The sequence below is a fragment of the Vicugna pacos genome, chromosome 32, assembly GCF_048564905.1.
Source record: "Vicugna pacos chromosome 32, VicPac4, whole genome shotgun sequence".
Classification (NCBI taxonomy): domain Eukaryota; kingdom Metazoa; phylum Chordata; class Mammalia; order Artiodactyla; family Camelidae; genus Vicugna; species Vicugna pacos.
In genome coordinates, this window is record NC_133018.1 from 16,964,917 (window position 1) to 16,978,774 (window position 13,858).

The window sequence follows — 13,858 nt, forward strand, 5'->3', positions numbered from 1 at the left end:
AAATGTGCTAGAGAAGCTTGACATTTTATAATTGTTAGATTTACTTCAAATTATGAAAGTGAAAAAAAATGAGGCAACTAACCTAAAAGAGAAAATGGAAGGGTAATCATGTTACTCCTCCTTAGCTTTGAGCTGATGATTATTAAGTCATAGAAATATAAATTCTAATTACTGAATGAACTAAAAACTTTGTCCCGTAAACTATCCTGGGAGCATGAGGAGGTGAAGGCCTGAGTCTGTACATGTGTGGAAGGAGGAGCAGATGTGTAGGAATTAAGGGAGAGGGTATAGCTCGGTGGTAGAGTGTGTGCTTAGCAGACAGAAGGTCCTGGGTTCAATCCCCAGTACTTCCATAGACAAATAAATAAATCTAATTACCCCTAAAATTATTTTAAGAGAATAAAAAATATAAAAAACTTCATTTGTCATAAAAGAAGATAAACAATGTCTTAAAGGGATATTAAGCTTTATAAGTATAGAAGGAGAAATATAGAGGTAAGTGTCAGAATTAACAGTTAAAAGACAGTGTTTCTAGAGAGCACGCCTGGGCATAGGGAAGGAGAATGCCTTTCTTCAGATGAAGAAAAGTTTCCTTTAGGAAAAAAAAAAAAACCTTTAAAAAAAAGATACACCTATACTACCATTAGATAAACATTATTTTTCTCCTTTGGGAGAATGAAGGAATTTGTGTTTGCGGTTCTGTTGAATGAGGGTGTTTTTCCCCAATGCAGCCCAAAGAGATCACGTGGAGCCCCTCGCGAGTGTTCCCACCCGTCCGCGCCTGCATGTTCTCCTCGCACCTCACCTCCGTCACCTTCCTGGCCGACCCCAGCGCTGGGGGTGGTCTGCCCCGGGGCACGTTTATCTATGCCACCTCACCACTGCCTGTTCAGGTGAGAAATCACGTGACACACTGTCTCTGCCTCTTTCCGTCAAATGTGAAAGAAAAAGCGAGTTCAAGGGCAGGTTCTCTTTGGTGAGCCCTCTGATCATCTGCCCACTTCTGGTGTTTTTCAGGCCCCATCTTTCTACTGGGAAATTGAAGTTGTTTCCTATGGAGATACTGATGACGACACTGGACCAATAGTTTCCTTTGGCTTTGCTACAGAAGCAGAGAAACGAGATGGGGCTTGGACGAATCCAGTGGGCACTTGTCTTTTCCATAAGTAAGTGGCTACTATTGCTGTTATTAAAAAAAAAAATGGTGAGTGTGGGCATTTTAATACTAGAGTGGTATCATTATAATCTCTACCCTAAAAAATGTAGAAATTACCAGTGGAAATATACTCATGGTTAGTGAACAAGAATAGCTCTTAGGATTTCTCTTCCAGTTACTCCCATGCTACTGCCACTGCTCCACCTGTTCGCTGCTTTGTTCCTCTGTGTTGGCTGATCAGCCTTGTCTTTGACGTGCCTTTGTTTTTCTCACAGCAATGGCCGAGCCGTGCACTACAACGGCTCCAGTTTATTACAGTGGAAGAGCGTTCGCTTAGATGTGACTCTCTCTCCAGGTGAGTGTGGGGGAGTTTTGTTTTTTTTTAACCCTGTGTATTTCTTTTGTTACCAGGTTTTGGTCAAAATAGGTTAAAATTAATTAAACTTAGCAGCTGGAAACAGGCACTGTGTCTTCTAGTGAAAACCAAACACTTGTCATTGCTGTCTCCTAGTTTACTCCAAACCTCTCATTTTATAAGGCATCATCATCATTAAAGCCTCTGTTTGATAATTTGGGAATCACATTGACTTTTGTTCCTTCATCTTAAGAAAAATCTGAGATATTGCTTTTCTCTGAAGTTTGGTCCTTCATCAGCTTTTCACTGATGAGCAGATAAATGGCTTCAAAAAAGAACTCTACCTGTTGCCATGAGCACTCAGGTGCATTATGGTAGATAAGATACCTGCTGGAGACTTTGCTCTCGGTAGCCTGAACATCTTTTGCCCAGATGTTTTAGTCACATAGTCAATTCACTTTTAAAAATCTTTCCCCTCTTCTTTTTAAGCCTCCATATAACTAACTTGGTCTGTATAGTAGATGAATTGAGGTCAGTCCTACCTCCTGCAGGGGAAGCAAAATACAGGCATTGTCCTCTTGACATTAGAGGCAGCCAGACATGTTGGCTGCTTATTTTCAGGTGATACTTATGTTAGCATCATCTGGGATAAAAGTGAAATTGTTCTATGTGATAGATGATCTGGACAGCTTGGGTAGGATTTACGAAGTCACTCAACCCAATAGCTAACTTCTGGCAGCTATCTAGGGGGTAATTTTGTCATCACTTGTCCCTGAGGGAGCTGGTTGTTATATTGCACTTTTCCAGTGAGCATAGTGTTTTCAGTTATAGTCAGGTTATGCGTTGGAAATGATTTCCTGGCAAGTTGTTTCTTTTATAGAGCAGAACTTTGTAGTCTCAGCAGAGTACTTAAGTGCTTTAAGCACAAAGGGAGGGGGAGTAGAGAGGGCAGAGGAACCACGGTCATGGTTTTTATTTGTTTGTTGCAGTTGATTGTTGCTTTGTTTGATCATACTTTGGTGTTTGAGAAAATTTTGGACTAGACTTCCTGCAAACATGATACCTTTAGAGAAATATGTCTGTGTGGGAATAGGAATCACGAACCCGCTTTTTACAGCAGGATCCCAACCTCTCAACGCCTTTCAGTGTTCATTCATCAACAGATGTTCTGAGCAGCTCCTATACGCTGGGCCTTCCAGGTCCTGGGGATGCCATGGTGAACAATGACAAGTCCCCAGCCACTGACAAGCCCAGCCTAGTGATATTAAAAGCCTATGAGATGCTGTGATCAGAAGCAATCACAGAACTTCAAGCACTTATTGAGGAGTTTACAACAACAGCTTAATTATACAGCTATGTGCGCTAGCAGCTTGCCCGAGGGAGCCTATAATGGTGCTGATGTAGTGGACATGGTCCCTTTGGTTCCATGGTCCCTAAGTTTATTCTAGTATCCAGTCACCTCATCAGAAAGCATCTTGCTTGTATTATTTTAGCTTCTTGCAAAGACGCCTTAAATACGTATAAGTAATATGGGACATAATATGATTTAACAGTGTATGTTTAATTTACATTGTAGGATGAGTTTTAAATTGTATTTTTTAGACCCTTTCTAAATCTTCTGCAAATTTACTGAGGAAATATTACCTTTTTACCTTTATGCATAAATAATCTTATACATGTCAAAAGATAAAAACTTGTATTCCTCTATTTGAAAAGTGTTTTTCCTTTTTGTCTTGGCTGCCTGGAAAATAATGGCTATATTAATATGTAATTGTGGTAACTAACTTAGCTCAAATGCTAGATATTTTTCTTCTTCTAAACAGTTTCCTTCTCTTTTTAAAATTGTTTACCTCTATTGTGCTACTTTATATATATCTAAATACAAAGTATTTCACGTCGTGTTCAGATGCAGCTGATGGCATGAATAAATAAAAACCAAGATAGTCGGCGATATGTGGCCTCACACCAGTTGCACATTGAAAGTTTATGTAATAGTCAATAAATGGGGGAAGAAAGTGTTATTCCCTTCCTGTCCTCTGCCCTAGGTGACGTGGCTGGCATTGGCTGGGAGAGAACAGAGGGGACGCCGCCGCCTCCGGGGCAGCCAGCTAAGGGCCGAGTGTACTTCACGTATTGCGGGCAGCGCCTCTCTCCGTATCTTGAAGACGTCTCTGGTGGGATGTGGCCTGTGGTTCACATTCAGAAAAAGGCAGGTTATCTTGTTGGGAAAGGAAACCCAATTCTCCTCAGTAATTTGTTCTGTCAGGAAAAGGAAAATTAAAGATACCAGACGTGGCCTTGGTGTGGCTTGGTCTGTAACCTGGGGACCTGGGAGAGCCAGTGGTGTAATTCAGTCTGAATCCAAGGGTAAGAGAAGATGGGATGAGATATCCTAGCTCCAGCAGGGGTGCAGGGAAAAGGGGGTGAATTCCTCCTTCTTCTGCCTTTTATTTTATTCAGACCCTCAAGGAATTGGATGGTGCCCACTTACACCGTGGAGGGCCATCTACTATGTCCACTGATTGAAATGCTCATCTCACAGACACACCCAGCAGTGACAGTGTTTAATCTGGTGTCCTGTGGCCAGTCAAGCTGCCACATGACATTAACCTTCACAGTGTGACTGAAAATCATAGACTTTATGGAAACAAGTACCAAGCACATCTGATCATGTCCCCATTACGCTGAAGAAGTGATGTTTGAGCCAGGTCTGGAATATTAACTGGTTTAAATAAGCAAAATTGGAGCAAAGAATTTTCCAGGTGAAAGGAAACAGCATGTGGCATCGAGTAGAAAAGAACAGTGGTAGAAACTGGAAAGGTCACTGTGTTTGAGTAGCAGATAACGTGAGCGCGAGGCGAGGGGCAAGGCAGGCAGGGCCGGCCCTGCAGAGCTGGAAACGCCGGGGGACGCAGGTGCCCTAGCCCCTCTACCCGGGTTCACGGATTCCACAGCTGGGGCTGTACTTCTTGTCTGACAGTGACGTTCACCTTGAGGTGTTAAAAATGAATACGTAAATAAACCCAAGTCCCTTCCAATCCTTTCTTTGGTCTCTTTTCCAGAACACCAAGACTCGAGCTAACTTTGGCTCCCGCCCATTCGCCTATGCTGAAGGGCAGGCCCACCGCAACGCCGCTGACCTGTGCACCGACCTGGCAGAAGAGATCAGCGCTAACTTTGAGGCCCTGCCCTTTGCCATGGCATCTGACAGTGACAACGATGCTGGCACCAGCATTGCGTCAGACCCTGGCACTCACGGGCCCCCCTGCCGGATTGCTGCTGTGGCCACTGCTCAGCAACGTAGGTCACCTCCTCCCGGGGCCCCACTGCTTCCGGGGAATGCAAGTGCTATTAATTCCGTGCATCCCTTTAACTTGGGCACACTCCAGGGCCCACTGGTAATGGGTAACAGACCTGGTAAAACAGAACGGGGAGCAGGAGGAAGTGTGGCAGGTTGGAAGGGGCATCCCCCACACGTAGGAAGCCTGCCACTTCTCTGGGCCAGCAGAGCATCGGCACGTGGAGACAGAAGGAAGCCTGAAAGACTGCCCACGTTTTGGAAGACAGCTGAGAACCCCAGAATTGTATATGAATTCTCCTAATTTAGTAATGTTAATCATTTTTAAAAACTGTTTTAAAATGAAAGTCATTGAAAATAATAAACTCTGGAATCTAGGTGGTGGGTGCATAGCTGTGCACTTAAAAAAATTCCTGATTATTTGAAAAATTTCATAGTAAGATGGAAGAAAGCTGAGCTTCCTGAAATGAGATGTCTGCCGCCATGTTTGGCCCTTGGGATACTGGTTTGAAAAGTTTTACGAGTCTGTTTTACGGGGGAGGGTACAGCTCAGTGGTACAGCACGTGCGTAGCATGCACGAGGTCCTGGGTTCAATCCTCAGTACCTCTGTTAAAATAAATAAATAACTAAAAGCCTAATTACCTCCCCTGCAAAATAAACAAAAAAATTTTTCTTTTCGAGAGTATGTTTTAGAGGGGAGTCTGTTTTAGCTATTACCACTGTAATAGCTCAGTGGTAGAGTGCATGCTTAGCATGCACAAGGTCCTGGGTTTTAAAATTTTTTTAAAAAGAGAGAAAAGGAGAAAAAAATTAAATAAAATTACAACTCCCTTAAAAAAAAAAGAATCTATTTAATTCTTTGAGTTGAATGAATTATACCCATAAAAACTATTTTAGGATGCAGAGCAATTATAGACGATTAGTTATTTCTTTGACTCTGTGCTTTAAAATCCCTCCAAGAACTAGGAGTCTTTCTGTCACACAAATTAAGTGAATCTGGTTTGTCTCAGGGTGAGAAGTTCACGTGCCCTTGCCTAGAATTCACTGTCTGTGTGCTTTGTTACAGAATATGATAGTGACACTTCCTGTCATTATAAAGTAGAGCTCAGCTATGAGAATTTCATCACCTCTGGCCCAGACCCCCACCCGCCTCCCATTGCAGATGACGAAAGTGATGACGATGACGACGATGACATTCCGCAGGTGGGAGACCCCCGGCGTTTGCTTAGGCCATGAGGAGTGTTTGGATTTGAGTGTGCAAGGCTGGAGTTGTTACACCTTCAGGCACATCACTGTGTCTGCACAGTGACTCTGTGGTATTCATTTTTCTAAACCAGAAGCATCAGTAGCAGAATGTTGGGCTCCACTGCCCAGTAGCAGTCCGGGTGTTGCAGAAATGAAGTACTTTGACAGTAATTCAGCAGTAGAGTTGGGGATCATGTGAAGAGTTTGTATGGCTTTAGAGGGAAAGGAAGAGCTTGCCCCAGTCCAGCTGTCACCCAGCCTGTGTCTGAGGATGCAGTTAGTTTGGTGGTCCGCACGGGATGTTTCCGTCCCTGGCATTTGAGTGGCTGAAGAGCTCAGGGGTGAGAACTGTAAGTCAGGGAAGGACTGGTGCCCGCACGAGGCCTTCCTTCTCCGTTCACGTATGCCTTCTCCTTCCAGGAGGACCACTATGCCCTGCTGGTGAAAGCGTGGGAGACCAAGGTTTTCCCTACTATCCGAAGACGCTTCCGCAATGAAGCAGAGCGGAAGTCGGGCCTGGACCAGATAAAGGGAGCTCTCCAACTAGGTCTGAGGCTTTGTGTTTTCCTAAGGAGCTCGATTCATGACATGAAGAGATGCGTGTAGATGAAACACAGGATGTAAATCAGAAAAAGAGGCTCGTCTGAAGTCGAGCCAGACCTGACAGTGTCTTCTCCCTGGGCCTTTACTGAACTTGGGAGTATTACTTAGCCTTTCTAGACTTCCCTCACCTTTAAAATGGAATCGATAATGGTAGCCACCTCATACGTACATGAAAAATAAGAGTGAATACAGATAAAGCTCCTAAGAGCAGCATACGTAGTAAACATTCAGTTAATACAGTTCTAAGTGTTGTGGTAACTCAAGTGATGATAGTGAGGTCTTTCTCCCACTGGCTGGCAATAGCGCCAAGTCTGACTACAGACAGCAGATTATGAGTGAGTCTGAAATGCAGATAGCTGATTCCTGTTTTAAGGCTTTTCCTCATCTGTGAAACACCTGCTTTTTGAGATGCGCCAATGCCTTTCCCCAAGAGGCCCAGCCGCTCTTCTAGTGGAACCTCAGTTGGGGTTTTCTGCCGTCATCGTGGCAGTCAGAGGTGCTGTAAGAAGATGGTTTTGTCCCTGTGTCAGCAGTCTTTCTCCTCTTGTAACTTTTGTCCTGACTGAGGCTAGAAACAAATAAGGAGAAAAACCACTAAAGGGGCTTTGTTTCCTGATCAACTTACATGCTGAATCTCTGATTTCCAGTGTAGCTCGGTGATCCCTTTTTCTCAGACTGGTGCCAGAACTAGTCAGTATGTGTATCTACCCCTTTCTATCCCCAAAGCTAAGACCAGTGACAGCGGAACGATTGTGTTCATATTTAACTGTGGAAATATCCACTTATCCTCTGACTTGGTGTCATTGTTCCCACTCTCATCAGAGCCCTCTTTCAGCTGCTGACCCAAATTCCAGGGCAGATCATTCACGTTCTTCTCTTTTCTTTTCTCTTAAGAGTTTCAGGCAGAGGGAGCAACATCAGGAAGATCCTTGGATGGGAGTGAGGTTGGGTGGAAGAGGGAGCGGCAGTGAGGCCGAGCCAGTGTCTGGAGAGCAGAGAGGGTGAGGGAGGAGCTGCAGGAAGGACGAGAGGGAGCAGGGAGCAGTGGCAGCCTTGGCAGGGACTTTGCATCTTTGATTCTGTGTAAAATGAGGAGCCTTTGGGAGGTTTTAAACAAAGGAGCAACGTAATCTGCTGTAGTAGGTCCTACAGATGGACAGATAATTCATGCCCATCCATTCACTCTCAGCGTCTGAAAGAAGATGCCGTGTCTGTTACATCAGACTGCGGAGCAGATCTCATCTTGTTTTCCGACGACTTTCCCTTAATCAGTGTGATACCAAACTTGCTGCTCTCTGCTGTGAAGCACCGTACACGTCACTGACTTTGAGAGCCAGGAGGCTTTGTTTCTGTTGTATTTATTCAGCAGTCGATTCATCCAACACGTGCGTCCCGGGGTCAGGCCCTATGGTAGGGATTAAAGAGTCTTCTGCGAGCAAGACACAGATGGTCCCTCCTCCCAGAGCTTACATCCTAATGGGAAAGAGGTAATGCAGCAACATGCCCCACATGGTAAAGGCTGTGTGTGGTCAATCAAGAAGCCACTGCGGGTGTAAGGAGGGCAGCCCGGTCTAGCTTGGCTGCTCACACAACAGTGTTGAAGCTGGGACTTGGAGCTAATTCAGCAAAAGCAGCGTTACGTTTCCAAGTAGGATACACTGTTTGTTCCAGGAGTCTGGTGCTGCTTACGGCTTTGGGAGAGCAGGAAGGGGGAGGATCTTTACAGTGTGTAGATAGAAGCTCGTGTGTGTGATCATGGGTTGCCCTGCCTTCATTTTCATGTAGATTCTGCTTAACTCGGGGTTTCTTTTTCTTTTACCATTTGGTCCCAGAGCCATCTTAAATGTCTGTGACCAAGTGTGCCTTCTCTTCCTCTGCTCGCAGTTTGGAGGAGGGAAAATATAGGTAACACAGCAGAAAATTTTTTTATCCAAAGGGAGCTACGGGACCAGAGCCAGACCCATGACTCCTGGCCTCTTGACTCACCCAGAAGTGTCTGTGGCCCCCCACACACATGCTGCCAAGGGATCTTCTGGGACTCCGTCTGTGCAGCCATGAAGGTCACCTGAACCACATTAACTTAAACATGAAACATTTATCTTTCAAATACAGTCTCCTTCAGTGTAGCTGTGGCAAAGGCCGAAAAGAGGTTAGGAAGGATGTCTCTAGTGCCCAAAGGGCCACCTCTGTGAGGGTCCTGTTGTCAGGACCCCAAGGAGAGTTAATGAAACCATCTCTGTGCTGTGCATGACTTAATTTGACATTTTCCTCATGTTCCCAGATTCCGGCTCAGTAGACAGCAGAGTTTTTTTTTTTTTTTTCCTCCTACCTACATTCCTTTGGAAAAGTTAGCGAAGTTGTAAAGACTACTTTTCCATAATCTTCTAATATCAGGCCGCATGTCACGTTATTATTTCTGACACTTCTTTCTCTAAGCATCCTCCTCTAATTGCAGCCCCCTACTTAACTGGCTCAGAAGATTGCTATGCCTTTTCATTACAGCAAGGCCAACAAAGAAAGGAATGGTGGTTAAGTGTGAAGGAGATACGCCTTGTTTAAAAGCAGATGCTGTCAACACTGGCATCCACCACTTCCCCAGCAGTGTGGGAGGCGGCAACAGCAGATGGAAACAGGGTGCCCCACCTCTCCGCCCTCCCCACAGTGCTGCTTTCTTCAGGGCCTTTCACACTTACTTACTTGTTTTATTCATTAATAGTGGCTGTTGTTACTGAATGTAATGATGTCTCCTCAATCTGAGAAGGAAGGACAGCAGATTCCTGTACTGGATGAAAGTTAGTGTAGCTCTCTGTCTCTCTTAAATGAACAGTATGTGCTGGTTGTAGCAATGATCAAACACAGAACAAAAATGCAAAAACTAAGGAAAAAAACACCACCCTCACTTTCTTCTTACTCTCCATTTGTCGTGTAGTTTGTTCTCTTGACCTAACTAAAATGAAGTGACTACATGATAATGGACCGTCATTTTTAACCATTCTCTATTGATGAATATTTTCATTATTTCCTTCTTCTGTTATATTTCCCAGCAGCACTGCGGGGAGTGTTCTCACACCTTTACACACTCATGTTTGTGTTTCTGTGGGAGAGACTGAGAGATTCCTAGAAGTAGGGCATTGAGAATTTTTAGCTTGGTAGACACGGCATAATTACCTTTCCTAGAAGGTTACACACTCCCACAAACAGTGTCTGAAAGATCCTCTTATCTCTTCATTCTAGGAATGAGTCAGTGTCGTGGTTGGACTGAAGATCGTGTCCTCTGTGGAGAGTCACCGGTTCTGTTCTGTTCTTCCAGGCATGGTGGATATTGCCCGGCAGACGGTTGAATTCCTCTACGAGGAGAACGGTGGCATCCCCAGAGACCTCTACCTTCCCACCATTGAAGACATTAAAGACGAAGCAAACAAGTTCACAATTGACAAAGTTCGAAAAGGTTTTGCTTTCCCCCTTCCTTCATCTGTGAAACCTCCTCTGAAGTGAGAAGTTGAGTTTTCCCAAGCATAAGCTTGAGTCAAGCAGCTCCTGGCTTTCCTAGGGTGATTTTCCTCTCTCTGAGTGCCATGACCTCTTCCAGGCTCTCCCATGTGAGGCCCTAAGGCTTCCTGGAGGGGCACGAGCAGATGCTTGTCTGGCCCTGGGGGCCTCTTGCACATTCCCAGAGCGACTGGCGTGAGCTGGGGGAGCCGGGACGCTTGTCAGAGGGAGGAGCAGGGCCTGGGGGAGCACTGCAGAGAGGCCCTCAGGCTTAGTCCTGGCTGCTGAGCTAGTAAACCAGGAGTATGTGGTTCTGCTGTGCTGCTTAGAATTTGATGGAATGTGTCTGTTCTTTTGATTAAAAATCTATTGCGTATTTTGAGGGAATTAAAACACAGAAAAGCAGAAAAAAGAGAATTTCAAACCACTTATTATTGGACCTTCACAAAAATATCAGAACATCTTGGACAGGATTAGGCATATATATATTTACTTTTCTTTTTTCTTTATTTCTTTTCTCTATTTTTTGAGAGATGTAATTCACATGCCATTCTTTTAAAGTCTACATTTAAGCAGTTTTGAGTATATTCACGAAGTTATGCAACCACCAAACCATTGCCTGCAATTCCAGAACATTTTCATCCCCCTAAAAGGAATCCTGTACCCGTACCACTCCCCATTTCTCCTTCTCACTAGCCCCCGGCAACCATTAATCTGCTCTCTGCTTCTATAGATTTGCCTAATCTGGACGTTTCATGTAAATGGAGTCATAACAACACGTGGTCTTTTGTGTCTGGCCCCTTTCACATGGCATGATTTTTCAAGGTTCATCCCTGTTGTAGCTCATGTTGGTACTTTATTTTTATGGCAAAATAATATTTCATTGTATGGATAATACCCCATTTTGTTTATCCATTCATCAGTTGACGGGGACTTGGGTTATTTCTGCCTTTCGGCTGTTAGGAATAATGCTGCTGTGAACAGCCGTGTTCTAGCTTTTGTGTGGGTATGTTTTTATTCCTTCTGGGTATATTTGTAGGAGTGGAATTGCTGGGTCATGTGGTAACTTTATGTGTAAGTTTTTGAGGATCTGCCAGATTGTTTTCCAAAATACGTGCACTATTTTACATTCCCACTAGCATGTATGAGGGTTCCATTTTCTCTACACCCTGACCAACACTTAGTATTGTCTGTCTGTTGATTATAGCCATCATAATACCATCGTGAAGTGGTACCTTATTGTGGCTTTGACTTGCGTTTCTCTAACAACTAATGCTAATGTGTATCTTTTCTTTCTTTGGAAAAATGTTTATTCAGCTTTTCTGCCAATTTTTTTTTGTCTTCTTGTTTTATTGTTGAATTGCCGGAGTTCTTAAACAACATTTTGTTGTATTATCTTCCAGACTGAGCTGTGTCCCTTTTGGATTAGAACTAAACTGAGGGTCTTGATCAGCGCTGTAGAGCTATTTTAGACCCTAAAATATAGGGTCCCAAGGTGATAGTGGTACTTGCTCCCGAAAAAACTTCTCGCTCTCCCCTCCTCAGGTCTCACGGTAGTAACCCGCTCTCCAGACAGCAATAACGTGGCCAGCAGTACAGTTGGAACCGCTCTGCCCAAATTTGCCATCCGAGGGATGCTGAAAACCTTTGGGCTTCATGGAGTTGTCTTAGATGTGGATTCAGTGAGTGAACAGCCTTTTATATACACTGAGACTTTCATGCCCAGACTCCAAGTTACCTCAAAAAGTGATCACGCAGATAGATTACTCTTCAGCTTGGGGGGAAGAAACCAGGCTGAGTGCTGTCATGACAACTGACTGACTTGCCTGAGATTTTCTCATGGGCCCAGATCAGGGCTGATGACAGAATATAAACTCCTGACTCTCAGTGCCGTCAGCTCCCTCAGACTGTGCTGCCGCCGCCATTGTTTTCCACCAGCCGTGTTCATACTGCCCCTACGTTCTAGCTACCCGAGCTCCAAGGGAAGGTCCCCCTGTTGTCCTTGATAAGTGGATGATCTGCTATTGTCATGATTGTCATACAGACTCAAAGAAATTGTTTTGTGATTTTGATACCGTCATCTTACTGCTTCTCGCAGCCTCAGTTTCCCCATCTGGAAAACAAGTGTATTAAAGTAGATAGTCATTTTCTTCTCTGCTTTGTGGAGCCCTCTCATGGGGCTCAGCAAGGATTGGGGAGCGGGAGGTGGCAGGGGAGAAGGAACAGAGAGAGGGAATCAGGGCCAAGCTGAAGCTTTCTTTTGAAAACAGGTTCCTGTTTGAAAGCCATGGTTGCATGGTCCTCAGGTTGTAAACACATGCTTGCATTTAAGTTTCCCACGAGGGAAAACCTGATGAAATGATACCCAGGTCAAGCCTAAGAGTCTCTGATAGAGAAGCACCAGTCACCGTGTAGATAGACTTTGTATCTGTCTAGTCTGGAGAGACACATAATGTTAGGTGTCATTAATGCTTTGAAACTGAAAGTCTTACATCTTTGACTGACTCTTTTTTACCAGAATGTAATTGAAATCATTACATTTTTAAGAGAGCCTTTTGGCTGGTGGTTTACTAAGGTGAACTTTCAGGCAGAAAATTCCGTTAATAATACTGTTAATCTCCCGCTACCTTATGATACAGATTTCTGATTCTGGTTATCAGAAGGTATAAACCTGGCACTATTTTTTCAGCAGTGGAAATGTGTGAAAGTAAAATTAGAAAAATAGAAATTTTGTTCATCATTCTGTTATTCCTCAAGTCGTTTGATTCCCTTTGTTTTAATATTAATCCCTAAATAAAAATTACATTGCTGTTTGAATCCAGAATGTATATGCATGAGCTTACTTTTAAAATTTTTCTGGCAGTAAAATAGAGCTGTCAGATTCCCTGCTTTTACCGAATTATTAATATAAAAACAAGGAACATAAATTTTACCTGGCAACAATGTGTGTTGAACTGTTACTGAAATATAGCACTATTTAAGTTTCTAACTCATGATTACATTGAAGTTCTTTAATTTATTGTACCAATTAAAATTCGCCAACTGGTATGAAACACTATCTGAACTCTCTCAACTCTCTGATGTGACACTAGCGTTTACTGCTATAAAAGTTTGATATTTATATATATATATATATATATATACACACACACACACACACACACACACACATTATATATATGCATATTTAAACATGGGAAAAATAAGTCAGTGCTCAAAAAAAAAAAAACAATTAGACATTTCCTTTTCCTATTGTAGGTGAATGAATTGGTGCAGGTAGAGACGTACCTGCGAAGTGAAGGTGTGTTGGTGCGATACTGGTACCCTATTGACATGTTGGAAAGGCCTCCAGCAGGCTACCGAAGGACTGCCACCAATGGGCTGGTCACACTGGACAATACCAACCTTCAGATTCACAGGTAAAATTGAGCCCCTCTTTCTGGAGGGTTGCAGGAATCCACTGACTGTGTCTTATCTCACATGCCGTTCATCGTTGACAAGAAAGCTTTCCTTCAAAGAGCTGAGAGTTAGAAGGCAGCTAGTAAAGGTAATAGAAAAATTTCAGGAGTTGGGAAGAAAAGTTCCAGCACCCAGTATCACTTGGCCTGTCAGACACTCTGCTGTGAGCTGGGGGGATGGAGGGGGAGCTGGAGATTTGGAGAGTGTGGAAAGGAGCAAAGCAAGACAGGAAGAGACAGCTACCAGGAGTCC

The 13,858-nt window shown here is 43.8% G+C and overlaps 1 protein-coding gene across 9 annotated transcripts in view; it reads left to right on the forward strand.

Annotated features, from left to right (window-relative positions):
- The window catches only part of HECTD4 (HECT domain E3 ubiquitin protein ligase 4), a 164,910-nt gene that overhangs the window by 120,054 nt on the left and 30,998 nt on the right, over positions 1-13,858 (forward strand). For all 9 annotated transcript variants that reach the window (XM_072953303.1, XM_031670055.2, XM_031670054.2 and 6 more), the window contains exons 46-55: positions 732-893; positions 1,018-1,166; positions 1,432-1,511; positions 3,557-3,720; positions 4,574-4,811; positions 5,877-6,013; positions 6,476-6,602; positions 9,969-10,106; positions 11,693-11,829; positions 13,406-13,566. In XM_072953303.1, the coding sequence (XP_072809404.1) occupies positions 732-893; positions 1,018-1,166; positions 1,432-1,511; positions 3,557-3,720; positions 4,574-4,811; positions 5,877-6,013; positions 6,476-6,602; positions 9,969-10,106; positions 11,693-11,829; positions 13,406-13,566 (1,493 nt within the window). The remainder of the gene's footprint in view (positions 1-731; positions 894-1,017; positions 1,167-1,431; positions 1,512-3,556; positions 3,721-4,573; positions 4,812-5,876; positions 6,014-6,475; positions 6,603-9,968; positions 10,107-11,692; positions 11,830-13,405; positions 13,567-13,858) is intronic.